The following is a 25,055-nucleotide window of genomic DNA, read 5'->3' on the forward strand; positions in this document are numbered from 1 at the left end:
TCAAGGATCATATTCATGAATGCAAATTTATGAATGGACAGCCAGAAAACTGTATTTTGGAGGGGAAAAAAACTAAAACTACACTAGATCCACACAGAAAACTCTTCAACACTCATCATTTGTAAAATATGTAATAGTTTCAGCCTTCATTATGTCTTAACGGTTTGATATTTAAATAGTTTGTGTTTTGTACTGAAGTGATGACATTAGTACAAATGGCTAGATCGATTCTGAGTACCTCTACAACAATCATATTAGCTGAATACACAGAAATAAAACAAGAACCATGGACGTGTTTGCTGATGCTGAACTTTAATTGCAGTACATTTAGAAGCTTGAGTTTGCTGTGGGAAGAAATTGAAGTATTATGCATTAGCTTTTTTTTTTGCTAATGCTTAATATTTGTTGCATGTTTGCAGTAGTTTACATGAAACAGGCCCAACCGCAGCAAGCAAACATCATTGATGATGATCGCATTTTCTACACACAGAGGGCCTCCTGGCTGAGCATCTTTCATCCCCACACTAGAAAACACACAACAGAAAACATCATTATGAGCTACATAAATTTTAACACTGACTCTGTCCGCATCATCCACTGGTTTATTAAACATGCCAGCATCCTGACAGAATAACCTCGTTAATTAGGAGGCTGTCTACAGAAACAACACATTTTATGTGAGGACAGAGATTTTCTTTATGTAAAGAAAAAAAAAGTCACTCCAATAATAATTCTTCATCCCTTACTCTCCTCCAGAGCCATTTCTTGATAACTTACCCAGATATGTCATCTCTACACAGTGCTCCCTGAAAAAACAGTTGCCCCATCTGCTGAACGTCATGTGTCCAGTTTTATCAACCCAGTGAAATCATCCCTAGAAAGACAAAGTCAGTCAAGTGGGAATAAGAAACAATAATCATCTTTCAGTAACTCAGAGTATCTGCTTGGTACTTAACTTACCTAACTACTAACTTATTGGTATAACTTATTTTTGTAACTTTGTCAATCGCCTCTAACAGTTGCGTTAGCAATTTACTCACCACGTTAATGGCTGAGATCTGTGAACACGGTGACATCACTAAAAACTAGTCCGATGGGGCTGCAGCCTGTGGAGGGGTGAGCTGAAGGGGTCGGGATCATACAGGAGAGGAGAGAGAGACTCTGGGTCTCTGCTGTAGATGGTTTTGTTTTGGGGCGGCCTGGTTCGTTTGACCAGACAAACCCATCTCCAGTCCTTCAGTTCAGTTCAGGAGAAAAGGCAGCATGGCATGAAGCCAAGAGTTCCGAGCATAAAAGCGGAAGAGATGAGAGGAAGAGGAAGAGAGTGGACAAAGGATGGCCAAACCAGTTCTAGGTTTGGGTTAGAGAAGCAGCGACCATGGGGAGTGGTGGCGCGAACACGTTACACCTCTTTTAACAGATTACTCAGATTTGGACATATCTTGCATGTCGCACAAGATATATATATTTCAGAATCAGAATCAGAAATATTTCCCTGAGGGGAAACTCTTTCGTTACAGCTGCTCACTATCCTGTCTGCACACAGGAACAGAGTACTAAGCAAATCAAAATATAATATGTTATAATACAGCTAAGATAAATTAAGTACAAAGTGGATATAAGGATAAAAGCTAAAATAAGTGTAAGTACCAAAGTGGATTTAGAGGTTGATAAGTATGTTCGGTATAATACAATATAATAATATAAGTAATAAGTAATAGTGCAATAATGAGTACTGTCAAGTTAAGTGTAGCTTATTAAGATGATTATGAGACGGTGGATATTGCACAGCAGTAATAGAAGTATGAATAAATATCAATAAATTAAACTGAAAACAGAGTATATTGCACTAGAGTAATAAACAGAGAATATTACAATTATTTCAAGTATTGCAGTGATGTTAATGATCCAATGTCCAGTTTAGTGACTTAGGTTCATACAGACTGACACTTAGAGGGAGGAGTTAAAGAGTCAAGAAGTCATTCCTGCCTGTGGAGGTCAAAGGAAAGCTAAAAGTTGGAAAAAGTAAGACGACGAGACGGAGCAACGGCAACAAGCAGCATGTACGTTGGCACATGCGCACTAAATTCTTTAGTTAATCTGAGAATAGTTTTCCCAGACATCCCCAACATCTATCATTTAAATACCAAATTTTAGGGATCATCCAAAAAGAGCTTAGTGTGTGTTATCATATTCTGACCTCCTCTTTCACACACACATACCAACATCCTGTGGGTCACTCAGTGTAGGAGAAGAGTGGCAGAGATGAAGAGGTCAGAGATGTGGTGTAGGGGGAGCTGTGAGAAGTAGGCCGTGTGCACTACAGTTTTGTCGTTATGCTGTAACCCCATCGCTATACAAGAACATCAATACTGGACGATTCTTCAAAACTCAGGGTTATGTGAGACTGTTCTCAGAAGAACTCCCTGGAGTGAATGTCTGCATCCCATATTTACTTCCTTTGTTTTGTTTTTGTTTCCTCGCTACTTCCTCATTGTGGGTATTAATACAGATTGTGGCCTATTGCTAGTTTGCACTAATGTTTGCCATTCAACCCATTTTTGGGCAAGTAACGTATTATCATTGTCTTTTTCTGTTTTTGCAATTTACTTTTCTTTTCTATGTAGTAGTTTCTATGATAATTGTCACCTTTTTGGATAATTTACACGATTCACGTAATACATTTTGTTTAATATTTCTGATGTCACAGACTCAACATGTTCTGTTACAATACATTTTTACTATGTGTTTTTTTCTATTTTGTCTCTGTCTGATATTCCTTATAAGGGTGTATTATTCAGTGTTATCCAGCTCTGCACTGATTGGTCCACTCTAGGAGTAGACTGACTCTTGATCATGCAGATCACAAACAGCTGAAGCGTGTTTTTGTCTTTATATATTGCTTGTAGTATTTTTACATCAGCCTGTTACAACTTGACCGCAAGTAAAGGATGTGGATACTTCCTCCACCGCTGCTGCTCATGGACACATTATGGTGATGATAGAGGTGTTTGGTACAGTGCATCTCTTTCTGTGTCAATGCAAACTCTCTTACTCTCCCTCTCACTTACACACACACACACACACACAGATGGCGGGAGAGAGCAGTAGCCTACAGGAGAGTGAAGCATGCAGAACAGCACAATAACCCCTCCACCAGCACCACCACCACCAGCACCACCACCAACAGTGTTCCTCTGAAGCACGTCAGAGGCAGCTGTGAATCGAGGTGCACAGCGGGGTGAAGAAAACACTTCTTGGGGACACAGCTAGGAGACAGTGCCGGTCTCCTGACTCAGGACTTACACCCCCACACACACACACACACACACACACACACATATATCCCAGAAAGCTTCAAGTCCACCGCGCGCTGCAGGGAAACCATCAGGTACTGTATGCAGACTTTATCCACCACTTATCCACTACTCGCTTCATCATGCGCTCTCGGTGCTTGTGAAACAATGGGGGGGGGGCAACCCCGCGCTAAAGTCAAGAGGCGTGTTTGTTTTGGAAGTGGAAAAAAGCAGTTCAAAGCAGAGACTTTATCTTTCCACCGGCGACTGTTTGCGTGGGCCACTGCATGCATATTTAATCGATGAGTGGGCAGCAGTAATTCAGAGTACTGGCTCACCGAGTGGGCAAGTAAAACAGGAGGATGAGAGAGAGAAAGTAGCCATGCTCGATCAAAGGAGATGGCTTTTGGTGACAAGTTTGATCAGACGGGTTCGTCGCTCGCTTCTGGAGACATGGAAGAAGTCAGCATATGAAATTATTACAGCTGTTAGTGTTTGATGGCTGGTCTCTGCGTTTATAATGTGAAATATGCGGGATGGAGAAGAAAATGGGCAAAGGCTGCTAAACTAAAAGCAGGCCATAACTATTAGAACAATAGAGAACAGTGGCCTGTAAGTATAGAAAACCCTCAAAGTTTCCTTTTATATTCCAGTTTTTTCGACATATAGTGACTTTTATTTTTATGGATTATTTAGCCAGGTTGTCTTGACTGTCTTGCAGCCTCCCTCTCTCACTGCGAAGCCTTAAATAAGGAGTCGGTGTGGCAGGCAGGGACAGTCCAGGCCCTCATATACAAAGCCAGCACGTTTCACTCTGTCTGCAGCAGCCGAGCGGCGCTGAGCATCACCTCCAGCAGCAGCAGCAGCAGCAGATCGGGGAGGGTTTTTGTGGAGCACAGTTGGAGGACCGATGACGCGAACGAGCGGCTCCAGGCTCGAGATCAGTCGATAATAATGCTCACTGGCTGGTCGCCGGTTGCCAGTTGCTGGTCGCTGGTTGCCGGTGGCTCGGGGACAGTCGAGGCTGTTGAATGAGCGGAGGTGTTGCTGTCCGAGGTGCTGAAAAGCGGCCGACAGATCCGTCGTTGTCCCTTTTCCAGTCGAGACGACACGCATGAACTGACCGTGAATGCCGAGCAGCACAACACACCAGCACACCAGTTCGGCGGTTAACACAGCTCCTCCGGCCAGAGTAAATGGGAGCGCACGTCGTCCCAGCGTTAGAAAGATGGAGAGATTTTTCCTGCTCGTCCTCAGCTGTCTCTGCGTCTCTCGAGTCACAGCGGGTAAGTTTATGTTTATGTGCAATTAGAGGGATGTTTCCATGGATTTTGGAGCAGCAGCTCGCACAGTGCTATTTTATTGCCTAATTAAACGAACCATGGAGGGATTGCAGTGTGTGAAACGCTGCTGTCTTACATGGAGCCGTGTTGTGGAGGCTTTAGATTTTAACCGGTATTGTTGCGAGACGTTGCGTAGTCTGTGGAAAGGCTGACGGTGTTTGCAGGCATTTCTGTGCTGTCATCTAATGAAACAAATACGAAGGGTTAAAATTCGTGGTTTGAACAATTCACATCTGAGAAATCTACATTGAGTCACAATCAGACAGTTGTCATGTGGATTCATTAATGTTAGTGGGGCCAAACTGACCTGTAACAAACTATGTTATTGTCTGTCTCTTAAAACAAAAAAAGCAAAGCAGTGTGTATGTTTGTGTGAGCCAAGCTGACCTTTTGAATCTCATTTCAGGCAGGTACTATAAGCTGCTGCACACACATTTACGAGCTCAATGTTGACCTGAGTCAGTGTGAAAACCAAAATATTGTAAGATTATTTGTTGACTGCTGATCATTACTAGACATTTTTATCCAAAATCTGACGGAGGGACTGAGGGATCACTGTGCTGCTCTTCTCTCTTGCACACACACACACACACACACACACATTTTATTTTTAAAAATGCAAGGTAGTCTTCATGTTTTGTTTTTATATTTTTAAGACTTACAAACATTTTCTGCACCTTTAGGTTTTTCATTACTTAACATTTATGAGCAGTATATAACGCTTCATGAATGGTTCATAACATACTATAACACACATCTTAGATTGCTTTGTTATATACATTTTTAAGTGTTTATTCATGTATTTGTAACTCCTCTGATGAAATATCCATAACTGATGAATACAGTTAACGAATACTTGATAATAGAGTATAACAGAGCAATAATCATACATAATGATGTAAGATTGCACATATGAATGAGGCCTTACAGTGCGTTATAAAGCATTTATTCAGTGTCTATACACATGTAGAAATCATTCAAGGGGAGGGTATCTATGTTATATTATGTTATCAAGCATTTATTAGATAGAAAACCTTGATTCAGCTCAGAATACAAAGAACAAGAAACTTCAGGTCATCATTTGATCACTGGTTTTTGCGATGTGCTTAAATGTTCACAACAACCTCACCTTAAGGTCCATTTAGTACCTGCCCTGGAGCTTTAGTTCATATCAAATGATCTTCATCTGCAACTTTGAACCTCAACTTTTAAGCAAACATGGTAAAAAAGGCTTCTCCCATCCTGATTTAAAATCCTGTCCAATGACAGTTGTACATTGTATTGTATTGATAAAGACCCCATAGTGTCAAAACGTTGGTCTGTTTGCACTATTACAGTAAAGACTGCAAATCAATTTGTGTGCTCCAGTCCCTTTTTTCAGATGGTCGAGAAGTCCTTAATGTTCCTTTATGTCATCCCACTGGTAAGCCTTGTGACGCTGTCCTGTCACATGTTCATGTTGATTCTGCAAGTAAATTCTGTGAAGCTTTCTCCATGACATTAACCTCAAGCTCTCTTATGCAACAACAGTGCCCGATGCCTTGGCTAATTCTTTCAACAATATCTGTCTCTCAATCCTTGACCGTATTGCTCCTCTCAGAATCAGAGAGAAAAAGCATAATCCTTCTTCATGGCTCAATGAGCACACTCTGGCCCTGTAGTTTAGCAATTTAATTAACATTCTCCACCATTAACATGTAGTTAAATTCTATCTCTTGATAAGTCAAGAGATAGGGCTTTGTGAGGAAATTAACCTGGAATCAGGTAGCAAGAGGTAAAATAAGGAACGAATATGTAAAATAACTGAAAGTAAGTTACAGAAAACAAAGAACGAGAAAGTAAAATAAAATCAGTACAGGTCAGTGTTATGTCCATATTCTTCACAGGAATGTCTTTTCTTTGTCTCTGAGAGGCATGCAGAAGAAGGGGGAAGAACAAACCCCCGAGCCATCATAAATGCACCCTGATGGGAAGGGGTGCAGATGAAGTGTGGCTGGTTCTGGTTCGTTCAGTTCCTGCATCAAAATCAGCATGTTGAAATAAAACTTCACATTCTGCCTATAACATTAATTTATCATGGTATATCAATTAATGTACATTTGACTCTGAATTGCAAAATTGTCTTCTTTTGTTGCTTGTGCCTTTATGGGTTATTGATGAAGTCCAGAAAGATATCATCCTGAGGGTTATTGAGGGTCATAAATTGGCCCATTGACAACTTTTATTGGTGTCCTCTTTGAGTCCTGGTGGGGGTCGGTTTTATGACCCGAAAGAACGTGAAGACAGGATGTTTGGGGAAGAGTTCCTCACAGAGCTTATTTCATGACACAGAGACCATGAGGAGAAAATGTTAATTATTTTATCAGTAAAAGATACAAAATGTAGAATCTACATTGATCCACCTTACAGCCCTCAAGAGACAATGCAGGAAAACTGAACAAATATGGAAGGCTAATAGGTTACAAGTCTCCCTTGACATCCTGAGAAGTCACATGGTCAACTATCAGACTGCTGTTAAAGAGGCAAGATCTGCCTATTTCTCCAGTTTGATTTCCAGAAACTCTGATAACTCCAAAGTCTTATTTAAGGTTATTGATTCTGTTGTGAGCTGTTCCTCCACCTCTATTACTGAGCTTAGCCCAGACAGCGAAGGAACTTACTTGAATTATTTTGTTAAAAAGGTGGAGATTAGGACTCGGATCAGTTAGTGCGCATGCGCCAACGTGCATGCTCCCTGTTGCTGTAACAAAAGAGTTTCCCCTTGGGGATCAATAAAGTATTTCTGATTCTGATTCTGATTGTTTCAGAAACGTGTGTCCTATATGTGTCGTCCCCCCACCACCACCACCAACTTATATGACTGTTTACAGCATTTTCGATAACTATCAGTCTGGTTTCAGAGCTCTACACAGTACTGAGACAGCCTTAATTAAGGTGACAAATGACACTCCTTTCTGCAGATAAAGCTCCATTCTGCTAGACTTGAGTGCAGCCTTTGATACAGTAGACCATTCCATCCTTCTACAGCATCTTGAAACTTGGGTTGGTCTAAAAGGGTATGCTCTCAACTTATTACGCTCCTATCTGTCTAATAGAACCTTTTCTGTTATTGTTGGAAATTCCCCATCATCTGTTTCCCATTTCACTCATGGCGTTCCTCAAGGGTCAATCTTGGGTCTGTTACTGTTCTCCATTTATATGCTGCCTTTGGGTCAGGTCATTAATAATGATAATGTACAGTACCATTATGCCAAGTTATATGTCCCGTTAAAATCGACTAATCATCGCAGCCTAACCCAACTTACCGCCTTTCTGAAATCAATTGTTGGACTTCTCAAAGCTTCCACAAACTGAATGACAAAAATGGAAATGATCTTGTTTGCCACACCCAATTCTTTCAGTCCGATAACCTGCCCTATTACAAAACATTAAGCCAACTGCGAGAAATTTTGGTGTTTTGATGACCAAGTAAAGAAGGTTGTTCAGTCATGCTTCTTTCAACTTAAGTTCATTTCAAAAATCAGATCCTTCTTATCCTTTGAGGATTTACACATGACTGTCCATGCCTTTATTTTTTCCCGTCTAGTTTTCTGTAAAGCCCTCTCACAGGCATTACTCAGGCTTCCCTCTAGCACCTTCAATTGGTTCAAAATGCTGCTGCTAGGATTATGACCGGTTCAAGAAAACAAGATGATATAACTCCAATTCTGGCCTCCCTGCATTGGCTTCCCATTCATCTTCACATTGATTTATATGCTGACCCTAAGGCAGCATATAAGCAGCAGGAGAACAGTGGCCCTCTGATTGGCTTTCTGGTTGTTCCTTGAGCCCGACTGGTGACTAAGGGCTATCTGACTTTCGCAGTCCGGGCCCCCAAACTCGGGAATGACATATCTGTTGGGATTAGGTTTACTAAATCTATCACTGCTTTTAAATCTCCTCTTAAAACATTCTTTTTTTAAGAGCTTTAATCTCTGTGTGATTTTTATTTTTATTTTGTTTCATTTTATTTATTTAGATTTTATTATTAATGTTCTATTGTATTTTATCTTTTTGATAAGAAATAATAAAATAAACTTATATACATTATATATTAAACTATATAAATAAAGTTTATTATTATTATTATTAAATGGACCTCAAAGTGAGAGTGTTTTGTCAACAGCTGTTTTCAAGCTCGAGAATAAATTATGAACCTCAGTGAGTCCAAATGTGACCACTTCAGAAACTTGCAGACTGAACTGTAACTGCATTAGTTTTGGATTCACAACTCAACTCAATTCAAGTATTTGTCTCCCAGTTTATTTTAAGACTTAGTCAGACACCTGCACCAGGAAAACCAGGCCAAATCAATGTCGAGGAGGATTGGAGGACTGGCAGGAGTGAGTGGGTGCGCTACTGCACCATAAAACTTACACTAAGGTGACGTCTTTACTGTGTCAGTGTTTATAGTGACTCATAAACAGTCGGCTGATCCTGGGAAAGGAAAGGTAATGTTTCCATTTAAAATGTAAATTGACTCTCTAACACATTCATCATAAATGAGGACATAAATCCTCACAGGCAATTTTCCCCGGTCCCTAACAGTTTGGAGAAAGAAAGAAAAAAAGAAAATCAATGAATCAATCAACGAATTGAACAGTGATGCAAGCAGTGCACAGGCTCCAGGCTCTTCTCTTTGTTTGAGCGACGCTTATAATAATGAGTGACGAAAGCTGAGTCTTTCAAGAGCTTAAAGGTTATTTTTTATGCTGTAAACCAAAAAATCTAGGAAAAGTTAGGCAGCCAGGTGATACATTCTCTGTGAGTGCAATATATTATGTGTCAAGTGCTAAGCCATCTAGCATCCATAGAGAGGAGTTAGAGGCCTCAGCTGTGAGAGCCAAAGTTTGCAAAAGCTACCCATCTTCTCCTCTCTCACACCAAATTACCATCAATCGACAAACAGACTTGGACTGTGAATATCCCTGAGCCGACATCCAATCAGTCAGAGAGGTGCAGAAATCAAAATCAAAATCATAATTAATGTGGTTTCATAAGATTCTCTGTGCTTTTGGTCACAAACATAGCAGTTTCTCAAATGCACATTACAAATATTTGTTTATGCTTTAAGGACTGTTTGGCAGACACGACATACTGCATTATTCTTTTTTCACAGCCTTCGGGGCTCTGATGTTATTGTTTCCAGACAGCAGTTTTGTCACGTGCATGAAATTAGATGAGTGATCACCACTGAACAAAGTCCATCATCAGAGTCAGAGGAGAAGCAGACAGTGTGCAGGGCTCATGTTCATGGTCCGACACTGAAACAATGATGTGGTTAGTTTTACCGTAAACATTAAATGAACTAATTATACAGCGGCAGAGTGTCTTTTTGGTGTATCTTTAGTCCTCTAAATGCAACACTGCTACCCTCATTTTATTCAAATGTGTGTCCTTTAGACCTGCTGGGTATCTGGGGCAGCCTCCTGATTGGAGAGCTGAATCATTACTGTTACTCTGAATAGGCTCTTTAACAGGGCACGGAAAGGATGGGATGTGTGTGTGTGTGTGTGTGTGTGTGTGTGTGTGTGTGTGTGTGTGCATGCAAGAGTCGTAGGGGATGCAGAATTGTGTGTGGATGTGATTTTATTAGTTTCCCTCTAGTCAATTGTTTGAGCACAATTAGCTGTTTGTAATTATTAGCATGTTTGCTGTTTGTACATTTTTTAAAAGCAGTTTACTGCACTTTTTTTCAGGAACTTATTACAGTATAGTTACAGTACACCACATAGTCACTGCATTTTCCTCATACAAATATGTTGCATCAGATTTAGGGTTTTTGACGGGGAAATGCAATTCCATGTAACTACAGTATGTTTTGTGACTTTCACTGACAGCATTTGTTTATTTCACAGTGCTACTTCTACCATATAATTTACAAGAAGACATAAAACATGCATTGGCAAGCCACCACTACAGTTAACTTAAGTTCCGAGGCTGCAGTCGACAACACAGTAAGGAGGTCTGCATCTCATATATTTACCAATCCATCTCACCCACTCTTTATTTTAATTATTAGAGGAAAGTGATGCCAGCTCTTTGTTACTTTACTACAGAATCAGTGGGAAGTTTATTTTCTAAATGTACAATGAATGAATTAATTAATCAGATTTTCTGACCTTCATGTTTAAAACAAAATTCATAAATCACTGACAGACTATGCTCTGTATAACAGTCCATCTTGGCGTCTTTTACAGGGTTTTGAGACAAAGTTAGCAAACTAAAACATATCAAAACTGAACCAATCTACAAAATAAGATCACTGTCACAAATCTCCCAAATCATACAGCTCACACAATCTGATATTTGGCTTCAAGATAAATGAGATGTGACAAATAATTCAGAGTTATTCTTTTGTTTAATATGCATATATGTCCTAAATTTAGTTTTTGACAAGATATCTTCAAAACATTTTTCTTCAAACTTGAATAAAAGCTTTCAAATTTCTAATTTAATTTAATAAAAGCTGGTTATATGTATATTGGTACTCTATGTTGGTTTTTGGCTGCATGCACACATGCATTTTTGGTGTAAAGACAGAACAAGCTTCAATATACAAAGATGAAGCTAGAACTAATTTATAAGCTTGACTTGACAGAGCTGGTGTATTTCTGGCACACAGAATTGGGGCTGGAAGACAAAAAAGAAACAATATATGTTTGAGAAGTCTGTCCTCCCCGTCGCTTTGCTGTTGTTGCTGTGTCAACACTGCCAAGATAATTCTCCTTTATCTTTCTTGTACCCTGTCACGTTTTAATTGTCACCCGTCCTCTTACATAAGTCTTTTTTTTTTTGACGAAAATGGAATGAAACAGGCATTAGAGGACAGACTGGTGTGATCATCTGGACACTGGTCCTGTGGGAGAAAGAGATGGCAATGCCAAAAGACTGACGTGGCAGCTGCAGCTCGCTGACGCACTCTGTCGTCTGTCCAGTATGACAGTATCACGTCTGTCATGTCGTGTGTGTAGGTGGAGGGAATCAATGCCAAGGATGTAAACCATTACATCCATTTACAAATAGAAATGCTTCCAGAATGCCATATACAGTCAACTGCATCCCTTTGAAAGTCCTTGTAGCGTTAATGTTGTGGACAAAAGCAGCAACTGAGAAAAATAAAGACAAAAATCATCCCAGGCAGTTAGCGTGAGATACTGAAACGTCTCGAGTGCAGGCATCCGGGAAACAAACATGGTTTCGCCAAGAGCTGTTCTGGCTGTTAATTCCCTAAAAATACTAATGGCTGATAAATCACTGTAGTATTTAATGAAATTCAGCTAAACTAAACTGTATTATTTGACACATTCACAAGTGACTTGTCCAAAGATAAATAAATATTGTGAAGATACAGTATGGGGAGAGGTAAAAAAAAAAATTCATTTTATGTGATGGTCACATAAAGTACACAAAATAGACACTGACACTGACTCAGCACTAAAACAAGGACAAAAACGAGGCATTAAGGAAATATTTCACTCTGAAATAAATGATTTCCTTGTTTTCCAATTAAAAAGGGAAATGCGCGTCTTCAGGAATGATAGATTACAAAATATGTGCGTAGGCCCCTGGATTACTCCTCTTCCAATTCTCCTCAGCAGCCCAGCAGAGGATAAAAAATACTATTTTTATTTGGCACTGGGCAGTCAAATCAGTGGGGGGTCCAGATGGTGTGTTTTACATCTGAGCAGTCTGCAGCACAGGTGGGCCCCCTAGGAGGTTACCTGCACTACACACTCACACACACACTTTTGCTCATTTGTCTTCTCTTACAAAAGTTTTGTGTCCTGTTGCAGAACTTGTGTCTGACACAGATAATGGAATGCATTTTCAGTGCTTGTGTAAATGTGACCATGTTGACAGATGCATACATACGTTAAGGTGTATGTCATTCAGTTTCCCACGATCGACCTTGTGCGTGGAGTGGCAAGTCTGGTTTGTGTGAGGGGCCTCAATCCTCAGTCAGGGGCCAGTAGTCACACAGCATGTACATGGACGTAGTGTCCGTGAAGTCACCCAAAGGTTTCTGAAGAGCCGTTGTGAAGCGCAAAGTGGGCCGCTCCTGGTGGCTCCGGCCATCGCCAGTACCTGACTGCGGCCAATCCAAAAATGGGCAAAGAGGTGGAGCTGAGGCGGGTCGAATGAAGCCTGGTTGCTGAACCACCTGATAGGGCACCCAGCTGTCACTCAAAGCAGCCACATCCTTAAATTATGCATAACTTTAAGCCTTAATATAATTTAAACAGGTTAGTTCCCCCCTCACAGTTGTCATGAAGTGGGAAAGTAGCTATAGAGACCAAAACTGTTTTTTGTACCAGGCTGTAGACATGTTTATTTCTGCTTTAAAGTTGGGCATGGTGGTCTATGGGGATTGACTTGCTTTTGGAGCCAGCCTCAAGTGGCCATTTGAGGAACTGCAGTTTTTGGCTTCATTTTTCAGCCCGAAAGGTTGCCGCTTGGTTTTTCTAAGGGGAACACTTGCTAGAGAGAGACACAGATATGAAGGGTAGTGATGGATAGAGAGAAAGCAAATGGATGTATGCAAAAGGGAGAGAGTGCTAACATTAGAGCCAGAAGAGAGAAAGACATTGCCGGAGAGAGACAGAGAAAATTCTAGTGGCAAAAGGAGAGAGTGAAACATGAAGGAATGTGAGAGAGAGTATTATTCACGCTCTACCCCTCCAACTGCCTGTGACACCAATCCTCCCAGGCAGCTACTGTAGGTGTTACTCTACCAGCTGTGTATAAGTCTGAAGTGAACACATTCATAAACTTAAATGAATCTCGGGGGGGGGGGGCTTGTAAAATAATCAGCCTCACGGCACTCCTTTGCCTTTTTGAATTAGCTGGCTTGTATTCTCTCTGCACACAATGCTGCATTGATTTTCATACCCTGCCTTTTGACATTTACTTGAGAAAAGTGTGTGTGTGTATGTGTCTATCTGATGGAAAGAACAGGAGAAAGATTCTGTTTTGCAATCCCACCCTCCCCACCTCAGCATTCTCATGGCCAGCGGGGTTGGAAATTTCATTTCCTATGAGTAAATAACTCATTTCTCTACAAAGGGACAAAAAGGCTCTTAGGTGTGATTATTTGACTGCGCTGGGCTGCTGTGTGCAGAGGCAGAATGGACCACAGAAAATGCACAGGCTCTGTTTCAACATGCACATGCAGAAAACACACGTACAGCCTGAGCTCTGTGCGCAAAAGTTTGGGCATGTCACGTTTTAAGAGCATATAGGTTAATCGTTTGTGAGCTCAGATCTTGAACACATTTGCTGCTTCTGTTCCTGTGGTGTAACTCGTAGTTACTTGTTTTGAGTGTGTACGTCAGGTGGAACACTGTCTATGGAAGGCTATGGCCAGGCCTATCGTTCATGGAATTGACCAATATAATATGTAATATAACCAGAGCACTATGGCCATTCTATATTGTACCTAAATTATCTAAGAGGATTTGTATCATCCATATTATATACATGTGCTTTGAAAGTGCAACCTGTATTCAAACACAGCGTTGACTGATCTTGTAGTAAGTGTTGCGTTTTACGTAGGTTACAGCCCCCTGAATAGCATGACAGGACCATACTGAGTTGCACATGCAACGATTTATATATATATAAAATATTTAGGAAATAGGTCAGCTGGCTATGGCCATGAGTAAAGCCTCCTACACACACAAAAACAGGCACTCTGTGGCTGTTAAAGGAAGACATCCTAAATTAATTCAAAATTAAAATCTAAAGGTGGACATTAATCTAGCCTCAAACCAATTCTTCCATTTATAAGCTGCACATTAGCCTACATTGTAAACCATGCTGATCAGCAGCCAGTGTGTGAGTAGCATGAGGCTAATCAATAGCAGAATGGTACATGAGTGAGTCACAGCTAGGCTCCCCTTTTCACCCACCATCTCCTCTCTGCACCCAGATTCCCATTGAAGTGTCAGTTACAGGCTAGAGAGCTTTACACACAGGCTATGGAGGAGCTGCCAAAAAGCCCCGGTGCAGTAGCTGTACAAAAACACAGTGAGGGAGCGTTGGAGAGACAGACAGCGATGAAAAGGAAGAGAGACAAGAACAGATAGACTGTGCGGGTGTGTGTGTGTAAGGGGGAGGTTTAGCACCAAGTGGCTATTACAGTCACAAAGATGAATAGAGGAAGAAATGCAGGAAACGTATGAGGTGGATTTCCTCTGACAAAGGAGGTGGTGAATACAGATCCAAAAGCTCTGGCAGTTGTATGAAACAAATGGCGGGACCAAGAGGAAGAAAAGAGGATTTCCATAGGAGAGCTCCTTTTTGTGGTTTATGTAACATTTCAAGCAGCCGGAGCAAAAAGAGGTGGACCAGCTGTGAAACAGTAGAAGGTCTCTAATGAAAAAGGCATTATGGGCAGTCAATTATAAAACATGACACAGCGTTACTGTGTGACTCCAGTGCGAACACATGCGTTAGCTAGCATTTCTAAATTATTCACCAGATGCTTTAGCTTATAAACGAGACACACTAACTCCTTGTGTTTGCCTCCAGAGTGTCATCCTGTGATCCTCCTAACTTCTGTGTATGAGTATGAGTGTGTGCGTGGGTGTGTGTATGAGTGTGTGTATAGGTATGTGTTTGGGGGTGTGTATGTGTATCCACAAGGACGACACCACGTGCCAAGGTCTCCTCTGACACATGCAAGGGCGAACTCCAGATCAGCACAAAATCCTGATGGCTCTATCATGGCACATTAACTATGAATGAGGGGGAGCTGACGTCCCTACCCCAGCTGTATGTATGCTAACCCCGAGAGAACGCAGCGCAACCGCAGCTCGCACAGCTCTGAGACTCAATAACATGTTAGCAGGAGGAACAAGCGGCAAGCAATTATAATTCCCCCAGTGCTGTCATTAGCTGCGGCGCGAGACATCGCTAATCAACATGTGCTAATTTATTGCCGCTAATTCATCCGTGGCCTCGCGCTTTCTAGCCGTTATGGCTGCAGTACAAAGTTTTATTTCTTCCCTCTACCAAAGTGTTCCTTCAAATGCACACCGCTTTGATATTCACTCCCACCTGCTGGTTAGACACCTTCCATACAAAGTGACTGTTTACTTACTATTAGCTGTGAAACGAGCTAAAGTGGTTTAAGTTGCTAACATGAATTACTAGCAACACAGCGATCCCCAAAGGGATTCAAAGAATGGAACAGGAAGCAACAAACACCCGAGGCCTGTGCCTGCCTCCAAAATGCCAGATAACAGTGGAATATGCTGTAGCTAACAGGCAGTTTTCAAATTAGTTTACAAACCTACATGCTAACTCATCAGCATTCCAGGGAGCAGAACGGGTTGCCCCCATAGACTGCACATTCAAAAATGTACTTATATCCACAGTGGAGGCAGTAGTTGCTGAATGCTCTCTACCTGATGATTATTTAAAGGCAAAAGCAGACATACACGATGCAAAGAGATGAGGACCCACAGTTCAATCTTGCCCTGAACTGATTGCATGCAATGCATTCTGCCTGCATTTACATCTTGCATTAACATGCCAGAAACAGATGGCTTGTTAATACCAGGCGTAAATGCGGTCTCTTATACAAGACAATTGTTGGAAAGAAAAAAAAAGGCCATTTACGAAACTTCAGCATCAGCATTTAAAAAAAAAAAAGTAGAATTATTTGGTAAAATGAAAAACAAACAAAAAACAATTCGTAGCACTCTATGATCTCCACCTTACGACAGCCCATGTTACCTGCAATATTTCCCCATCTATAAATCCACTCAGAAATTCACTACCTTAAAAGCAGTGAACTGCACTTTACAGTTTTGGGAAGCGTATGCACACAGAACACACTGAAAAGAGATTCAGAGTAAGGGGTCAGGAGGGAGGGATGGCAGCAGGAGGTGTGGGAGGAGGGATCCTGTCTTTCTGAGGCCGACAGAGAGATGAGGAGAACGTTCATTAAATAATGATAGGCTTTATGGACTAGGACTGTACACTGTGTGTGTGTGTGTGTGTGTGTGTGTGTGTGCGTGCGTGCGTGCGTGTGTGTGTGTGTGTGTGTGTGTTCACAACATGTCTGTGTTGTGAAACAGCAGCTCAGCTTCCTCTCCTTGACTGCATACAATTTCACACACACATGCACACACGTACTCCCTCCCAGTGAGTTCTCTAATGAACAGGGATATTAAGGTGCTGTCACCCTTCACACTCCTCAGCATGGGATAGACAACTAGCTGTCACTCTGATCATCATTGGGCTTAAGACACACACACACACACACGCCAGGGACATCCGTCATGGCTCAAAGTCACCCCCCTCTCTCAGGGTGAGGCAGACTGTGTGCCACAACGATGAGAGAGAGTTTAGGAAGACATCTGTCTGGTGTTTCATTAGAGCTGACTGTCATGTCACGTGGATATTTAAGGCCCGCAGTCACAGCCAACGTCCCCTCTCGTTGTCCCTCAGTGTAGCGCAATCATACGGGGGAGAGGAGATGGACAAAGACAGACAAAAAGTGACCAGAAGCTGTGGGACGTGAGGACACTCAAAGAGATGGCTTAACTTTGTTTTTCAGAAGGCTAAGGAGAAATAACAAGGGCCTGTTGTTGTTTTTTTTAACACCACTCCCCACCTTGTTGCAATCTCCTGCAATCTATATGTAATCATTTTACATCTTACTTGTCTCATATTTAATCTGGGCGTCTCAGAGAGATCAAAGCCTGTTTTCCAGGAGAGACTTAAAAACACAATGATTAATTTTCACATTACAACAAGCAGTCAGCAATATATACAATGGAACAAAAGAAATGCTAAACTCTACTACAATTAAACAAACCAAGTTACAATAACATGTCATTATTTTAAGATCATCCAAAGGGAAAAGAATTTCTAATTTCAAAGGGCTTTGCAGCAGCCAGAGCAAAGAAAAAGTACTCTCACCAAGATCAGAAATTTAGAGGCTTTATTAAAAGCTAAAAGCTCTCTGCAAAATTATAGGATTTAAGAGACATGAGGTGTGAGGTACAGAGCTTCACAAGTAGAGCCTTATAAGTCAGGCGATTATTGAGAAGAAAGAGGGGTAGAGTGACACCAGACTGATTCTATTGTCACATCTGGAAGACAACATTTTCTTTTCTATTCATGTCGTCAACAGACGTCATGTTAAAAGTCAATATCAGCTTCCCCTTTCATTTTTTTCAGTCGTTACTTTCTTTGTCGTCTCTATCTTTACAGTCTGTTCTTGCCCTTTGAAGAGGCCGTCCACCAATTGTACAAATGCAGATCAGTTAACTAGTCACGAGGAGCTCTACTCAGCCTGTGAAAACACTTGTAATGTCTTTTTTGGCTGATTGTGCAGCCTGAGTTAATAACATGGTGACGTGGTAAGGGTTATCTCAGATTGGGCTTGGATAGTAAGTTTATAACAGAGAGCCTGTGTTACAAACTGGGCGCATGGAGTTTAAAGACATGGGCATTTACCAGGCAGGGAGGGTCTAACAAGAGACGCTATCGAGTTTAATTATGTGAAATCAACATCATGTGGAATTACCTGTGTATTTTGAGCTTGACCCACACTTGGGACCAAGGGTGCTTTCACACCTAACCTGCACGATGCTGTTCTGGTGTGTTTGCCCATTTTGTTCAGTTCATTTGGGCTGGTGTGAAAGCTGTTAGTGAAAGTGCGGTGCGGACTAAACAACCAGTCAGAGAATGCCTTAAAAGGAGGGTCAGCTTACAAGTGACTTTAGGATAAATGCAAAAGCCAAACTACTTAAATGCATCTTCTGGCCGTGAACTGCCAAGGACGTAATCGATCTGTGTGAGCGACTGATATATTCATCCAAATCACTTGGTAACCATGGGAACACCTATGAGCATATCGGCACGTGAGTGCAGGGGTTTTCCCTCGTGGATCAGAAAGTGAAAATGAGTTAAAACAGAGGTGTGTTGAGCGTCCTTTGTAAAAGTAAAAGTTCCTCATTAAAAAAGTAAGTGAAATATAGTGACCACCAGTGTTGGGTAATCACAGTAATGTGATTACTTTTTAAAGTAAGGAGTAGTTTAAGGAATTACAATAACAAGAAACAACAACAAGAAAGCTAGTCTGGCGTAAAATAGCATCAGCAATGAAAACAGGTGAAGTCTGGTGAAGGTACCAGACATGCTCGGCCTGGCAGATCTGCTCAGGGTCCTGCATTTACAGATGACATAACACAGTAACACATTATGATTGGCTGTACCACGGAAAGTGTACGGATGCTGTGTGTTTGCGCCACAGACTACCAAATTTTGATTGTGCGATTGTTTTTGCACTGTATTACGCCATCTGTAAATGCAGGACCCCGAGCAGATCTGCCAGGCCGAGCGGTCGTGTCGAGATGGTAACCCTAGATTTTCGAAACTCTCGCACATGCGCACTTGATTCAGCACAGCAGTGCTTGACTCCGCACATGCAAGCAATGGAAGATATACAGGGAGCCACTTCAAAATATTCTTTAACGATGGCAGAGGGGACTTATTAACTCATTAGATATTGTTGCTGTATTGTAATAATGTCTGTATCTGAATTACTTTAAAGTACTTGAAATAGTATAAAGAGCGACAACGTCCACATATCTGGTACCTACACCAGTAGGCTAGTTAGATCCAGAAACAAATAAATAGGCATTATGTGGTTATGCAGTCATATTTGGAATTACATTTCTACAGCCATCTGAAGGTAGCAGGACCGATATGTCGTTGAGGAAGCAGTGCGCATTTTCAAAGCGATGCCCAATTACGCATCCGGCACCAGAGTGGATACCTAAATTCAGTCATATGCCACCAGCACAAGGCTCTTGCAGAAGTACACAGACTTATTTGGTTTTGTACACACCAAACTGGTCGGCTATAACTTGAAGTTTATACAATGGAAAACAGTCGTCACTCTGCATCTTCATCCATAAACACCAGGGGAGCAACTGCCTGCATCCTCTTCTTTCTGACAGGTCTCCTAAAAGTAGCTCCTGAAGCACGATGCTTTCATTTCCAACAGAGAAAGGCCCGCAGACGTGATAAATCCGGTGTGCCAGAGCAGAAACATGGCTGTTGTTTTGGTTAAATCTCATTGTAGCGGACAGGAAACAAGTGTGTGTCTTTTGTTTTGTTTTGTTTTTTAACTGGATTTTCCACATTTCCCTCCCTGCTTAGAGTCAGAGTTATGAGAAGTTTTCAGTTTAAACCATCGTGTAGCTCAACAGTTTAACAGACCATTGCATTACTCGCATTTTTCAATTGCTGCTTCACTGCAAGCATTTAAATGTAGTTTTGACTAACTGAATGCAATTTAATTAATAATTTAATTCATTCGATTATTTATTTAAATGAATGAAAATTGTTTAAGGAAGATAAATTACAAGCAACCAACAAAACCATTGAAACAAAGTTTGCTATGCTACAAAGTTTGTTGCAACTTGCACTGTTATTGTATGAATGACATCAGCATCATTATGCACGGAAAATACGGTGACCCAACTTTCCCCGTCTCCAGAAACATGAATTCAACTCAGAAAGGAACATACTGACCACATATTTCTGCACTATAATGATACACAAATGGACATGGATAATATGGATAATATAATCTCGTTGTTAGTATTTTGGTCAAGGTCTTGGCTTTTCATTTGTATTTTAGAGAGCTGATGATAAACATGTCAGTTATTCATTATGATCGTCTGCTGGTAGTGCCATGCACAGAAAAGAAGGAATGCTTATGAAAAAGAAAGAGAGGGAGAGGAGAGATATTGCTATAGAATTTGCAGTACAGAAAATGTGTTTAAAGTAGTTTAAATTACATTGTCCAGAAGAAAGTGCTCTGACCCCATTGTTTACAACACTGATGTAGTAACGTGAGATAGGAAAGCACAACAAAACTAAGTACCTTTGTATAGTCATATTGGTGTAAAAGCAATGCATAATCCACATAGAAAATGTCTATTTTTTCCATTCCAGCTCAGAAATGTACTATATCTACCTCCATATCAATAGTTGAAATGCTCTTCCCTAAAATCAGTATCGTATTGGTCTCAAAAAAAAAAATCAGTCAGGCTCTTGAACATACTGGAATTCTGTTTGGATGCCATTAAATTGCATCCTTCCTAATTTTCCTTTCTGGAAGAAACCAATGATCTAATGTGACTGAACTGCTCTAAACAACTGAACAATGAATGAATTTCATGAAAATATGTCCAATTTGTGGTGTGTCATTATGAATGGCAGTGTGGCAACATCAGGGTGGGAATAGAGAATATGTGGGTGGGGTGAGTGCCCCCTTTTTTTGCTTGGGCCCCCCAAATGTCTGTGCACATCTCTGGCAGGACCTGCAAGCAGGAGTTTGAGGTTGTGGGGAGGCAGATAGCCTCTACCAAAAGAGGAGAAAAGCAATTTCCAAAGTTGTCTTATTTAAATGTTCTTGCTAAAATTAGCCGTTGGTACGCCTACATTCAGGAGTCGCCTAGTTTTGTTTAGAGTTGGAGAGTGTCTAACCGCGCTTCTGAGGTCGGGACATGTGGAGAGCTGCAGCCACTGAGGCTAAGCTAGCTGCTAGACGGTCAGTAGATCCCTCCAAAACGTAGGGCTGCCTGCTTTTTAAACCACAATGTCTTGTTTTCTATTTCTACACTTTAACACAGAAGATGTGACGTGTGTGTGGAGGAGTTGGAGTTGTTTAAAGGCACCTTAAAGTAAACACATTGCTGCTGAGTGATTAGTAAAATAAGCTCATTTCTTTTCCAATTAGTAATGTGTAATGAGTTATTGATTACAGTTTTCAATTAAGCTGCCCAACACTAATGAACACGCAGTAGCTAGGCTACCTCCCTGTAATATTGGAGTAAAAGCCTGCTCGGTATTCTTCATATATATGAGTAGCGCAGTAATGTTCTGAATAACTAATAAATATCAGAATCAGATTTCCTCACGCGGGTCCATGAAGCGCTGATAATGCAGGATGAAATCACCAAAACTGCCCAATCAGTGAGCAACCCATCAGTCCGTATGAGTTCATGTTTACTCCTCTTGAGTCATTTGTTAGAAATCGGTGTGAACATGATTCGGACCACAACTGAAAAACAACAATGTATACTCTTTTCCCTTTTTTAGCATGTGCAAACATAGCGCATGCGATAAAAAAGGACTGTGTCAGAGTCCCAGAGGTTAATGTATTCCCTGAGGGGCATTACGAGCCAAACGTTAACAAAGACAGTAAGCAAGGACTAACCAAGAGATAATGAGTTTGATTTGTGACTTCTTCAGTCCCACCAGCCCCCTCCAGACAGTAAACAAAAGTAAAGCCACTTCAAACATCCCAGTCTTCCTCGCTGATGAAGAGATGCAGCAGGTCTCCATCCTGTCATTTACTGTTAGTCAGGCCATTCATCAAAACGTCAGCAGCACGCGGATGGAAACGTAACACAGAGGCCTGCTTGGATATGGCGTGCTGAATGTACAGTATGTCAGTGTGTATACAAGTGCTACAGCAGCCCGTCATCCTGTAATTACCAGCTGTGTGATTTATTTCCGTCGAAGGGCAAGTGAGTGTTAACCTGTTCAGCAACTCATTGACAGCATTTGGTTGGCTGAATTAGATTTAGATCCTATTAAAGACAGAAGAGCAGCATCACTTCTCCTCGTCCCTATTCATCTCTCTCAGTTCTGCTTCACATTACAAATATCAATCAATCCCAACAGGCCACGGCGATTCCTAAGAATTGATGCCTGCTGCAAATTAAAGGTGTAACGACATAGGCGCAGTTTAAACTTTAAGGTTGGCGGTTCACAGAAAAAAAAAATCGATAGGAAATGTAATGTGTACAACAGAGGCTTCGGGTTTACACGAAAATTAATGATCAGAATAACAGCAGTTAGTTATAGTCAATAAGAAGACACAACAAGGTCGATATTATTCCAAAGTGCATGTCAAGTTATAGTCAAGTTTATTTATAAGCATGTTTAAAAACAACAGATGTTGACCAAAGTGCTGCACAAACTAAAAGAAGCAAGCTGTAAACATCTGGGACAAAATATATGATACAATAACACAATGAAATAAAACATATATAACACTCAAACCAAATAGAGTATATATACACATACACACATACATATATACATACACATAAATATACAAATAGAATCCAGAAATGTCAAAACTCAGTCTGATTTAAAAGCCAGAGAATAAAAATGGGTTTTCAAACCAGTTTTAAAAGTGTCCACTGTAGGTGAGCTCCTGATTTGGGGGGGTAGGCTGTTCCATAATTTAGGAGCAGCGATAGCAAAGGCCCGATCTCCCCTGTGCTTTAATCTGGATATACAAGGTTTAGTTCAGCTCCTGCTCAAGCTTGAAAACAGACAACTCACTCTTCTTTTCCTTTTTTTATTTTCAACCCGCTTCGCTTTGTTTACTTTGTTACAGTCCAGTTTTGTTTTTAATAAAAGTGATATGAGCACTTAGCAGAGTTTAGTCAGTCTTAACCTTTTAAGAAAAAAAGGAAACATGTACACAAATGCCATTACTTTCAAACAAGTCCGCTCTTTAAATTAAACATTTTCTTATTTACTGTACCTATTCCCTTTAAATATATTTTTACAGTATATTCATTTAATTAGGCCTACACCTTCATTACAGAGCTACAAAGTACAACCATAAATCAAGCCAGACTGATAGCTTGTGTATGCTGCTAAACATTATTACCAATCAATCAATTATTTAATATTACAGTAACTTAAATTACTACCATAACCGGCGTTTCTAACATCAATAGACCTACCAAAACCAACACTTCTTCGATCAATATTTATGATTCATTTCATAAGCGCGAGCTGAACCCACCTTTCTTCTCTCCATGTCGACACGGCGTTCTTAATGAGCGTTGCTTTCCTCTTAGTGATGTGTCGGGTGTCATTTTTGTTATACAACCACTTTTTAACCATCAGTATGACAGAATATTTGCAATGTATTGCAGTTGAAGAATCTTACATATTTATTTCTTGCAACAAATAAGAACAGCGACCAGCAGAAGTGGTATTAATGAAGAGCCGTTTGAAGAAAGAGCCGGCTCTCGGAAAGGATCGGAGCCATAAGATCCGGCTCCCTTCAAAGAACTGTAATTCCCATCACTATCTCCTTTCTCTTCAGCGGTGCGTTAATGTAATAGCTCCGCTAGAAACTGAAAGTGAAACTTAAGTTCTTTAAGCGTTATTTTAGTAGTTTATATTATCTGAGGTTTGAGTCAACAATGCATTTTGCAGGAAAGCAAATAAGCACATTCCACAAAATGTCAAAATAAATCTTCAATAAATGACAATAGTGAAGAGTAAATTGAGATTTAGGACTGTACTGTATGAATCATCATCATTTTGTGTCAAAACAAAATTTGTACATAAACTGAATAATAAAAAATGCCTGATTGAGAATGTACTGAATTAGACATTAAGATTAAAAGCTAATGTCTCAACTTGGTTGGCCACAAATCCTGATAAATACAGTATCTTCAGATCAACTGATTTTATATATTGGTTGATTATTTTCTGGCCTTTCTTTTAGAAAATCAGAATGTCAAAATTTTCAGACAGCAGTTAAGACCTCTGACAGTTCACAGTGTGAATAAAATTGAATTAGCCCCGCAGGCATTAATTGCATCAAAATTAAAAGAAGAAGGACACTTTGGGAGTCATAACTGATTAGATTAACATGAATTATGATCCATGTCGGGCTCCACGGTGCATACTGTTGTATTTTTCTGTCAAAAAATATCAAGCCCCAGTATATTGTTACACCTTTTCTGCAAGGCAATGATGTCTTGACGTTGCCAGTGAACAGTCTGAACTTTTTTGTCCATTATTCTTGACACAAATTAAACTGCAAATGTTTTTTTTATCAGAAAAGAAAACTTACAGTGTGAAAGACAAATCTATTTCACACTAATTTGAAGCAAACTGTTCTCCTCTGATTTAACTTTGATCGTCTGATCTGCACGCACGTTCATTTCAGACTTTAGCCATTAGTTGTGTGTGTGTGTGTGTGTGTGTGTGTGTGCAGTAATTAGAGAGTCTTATTCAGTAGCAGCTGAGGCCACCAAAGTACACATGGACACACACACAATCTCACACTTAATTATACATTGAAACCAAATCATTATCCTCAAATCTTGTAGCCTGTGGCTCTGCCTTCTGTTTTCATTTAATTGTACTTCATTCTGATTCAGAACTTCCCAAAATCTTGAAACAGGTCAGTCACTGTACTCTTCCAGGAAAGAGTCAGCAGTAGAATTTAATGAGGACTTACACTGTAGTCAAAACTTTAATTATCAGCTATGAACCAACAATTAAAGTGAGACAGAGCTCA

At 40.6% G+C, this 25,055-nt stretch overlaps 1 protein-coding gene and 1 long non-coding RNA gene across 5 annotated transcripts in view; one reads left to right on the forward strand and one right to left on the reverse strand.

Annotated features, from left to right (window-relative positions):
• Positions 1-291: 291 nt before the first annotated feature.
• Positions 292-1,512, reverse strand: LOC122861694. Its single transcript, XR_006374553.1, has 3 exons — positions 1,041-1,512; positions 778-874; positions 292-524 (listed from the first exon to the last, which is right to left on the reverse strand). It is a non-coding gene; the product is annotated as an uncharacterized LOC122861694 (long non-coding RNA).
• A 474-nt stretch (positions 1,513-1,986) lies between these two features.
• The window catches only part of fndc5a (fibronectin type III domain containing 5a), a 38,428-nt gene continuing 15,359 nt past the window's right edge, over positions 1,987-25,055 (forward strand). Inside the window, exons 1-2 of one of the 4 annotated variants that reach the window (XM_044166871.1) lie at positions 3,414-3,908; positions 4,018-4,582. In XM_044166871.1, coding sequence (XP_044022806.1) covers positions 4,426-4,582 — 157 coding nt within the window. In that variant the 5' untranslated portion in view covers positions 3,414-3,908; positions 4,018-4,425. Of the gene's footprint in view, positions 3,392-3,413; positions 4,583-25,055 lie in introns of those variants that run through there. The other 3 variants (XM_044166873.1, XM_044166872.1, XR_006374589.1) reach the window with 3 other exon arrangements.

This window comes from Siniperca chuatsi, linkage group LG15 (genome assembly GCF_020085105.1).
Source record: "Siniperca chuatsi isolate FFG_IHB_CAS linkage group LG15, ASM2008510v1, whole genome shotgun sequence".
Classification (NCBI taxonomy): Eukaryota; Metazoa; Chordata; class Actinopteri; order Centrarchiformes; family Sinipercidae; genus Siniperca; species Siniperca chuatsi.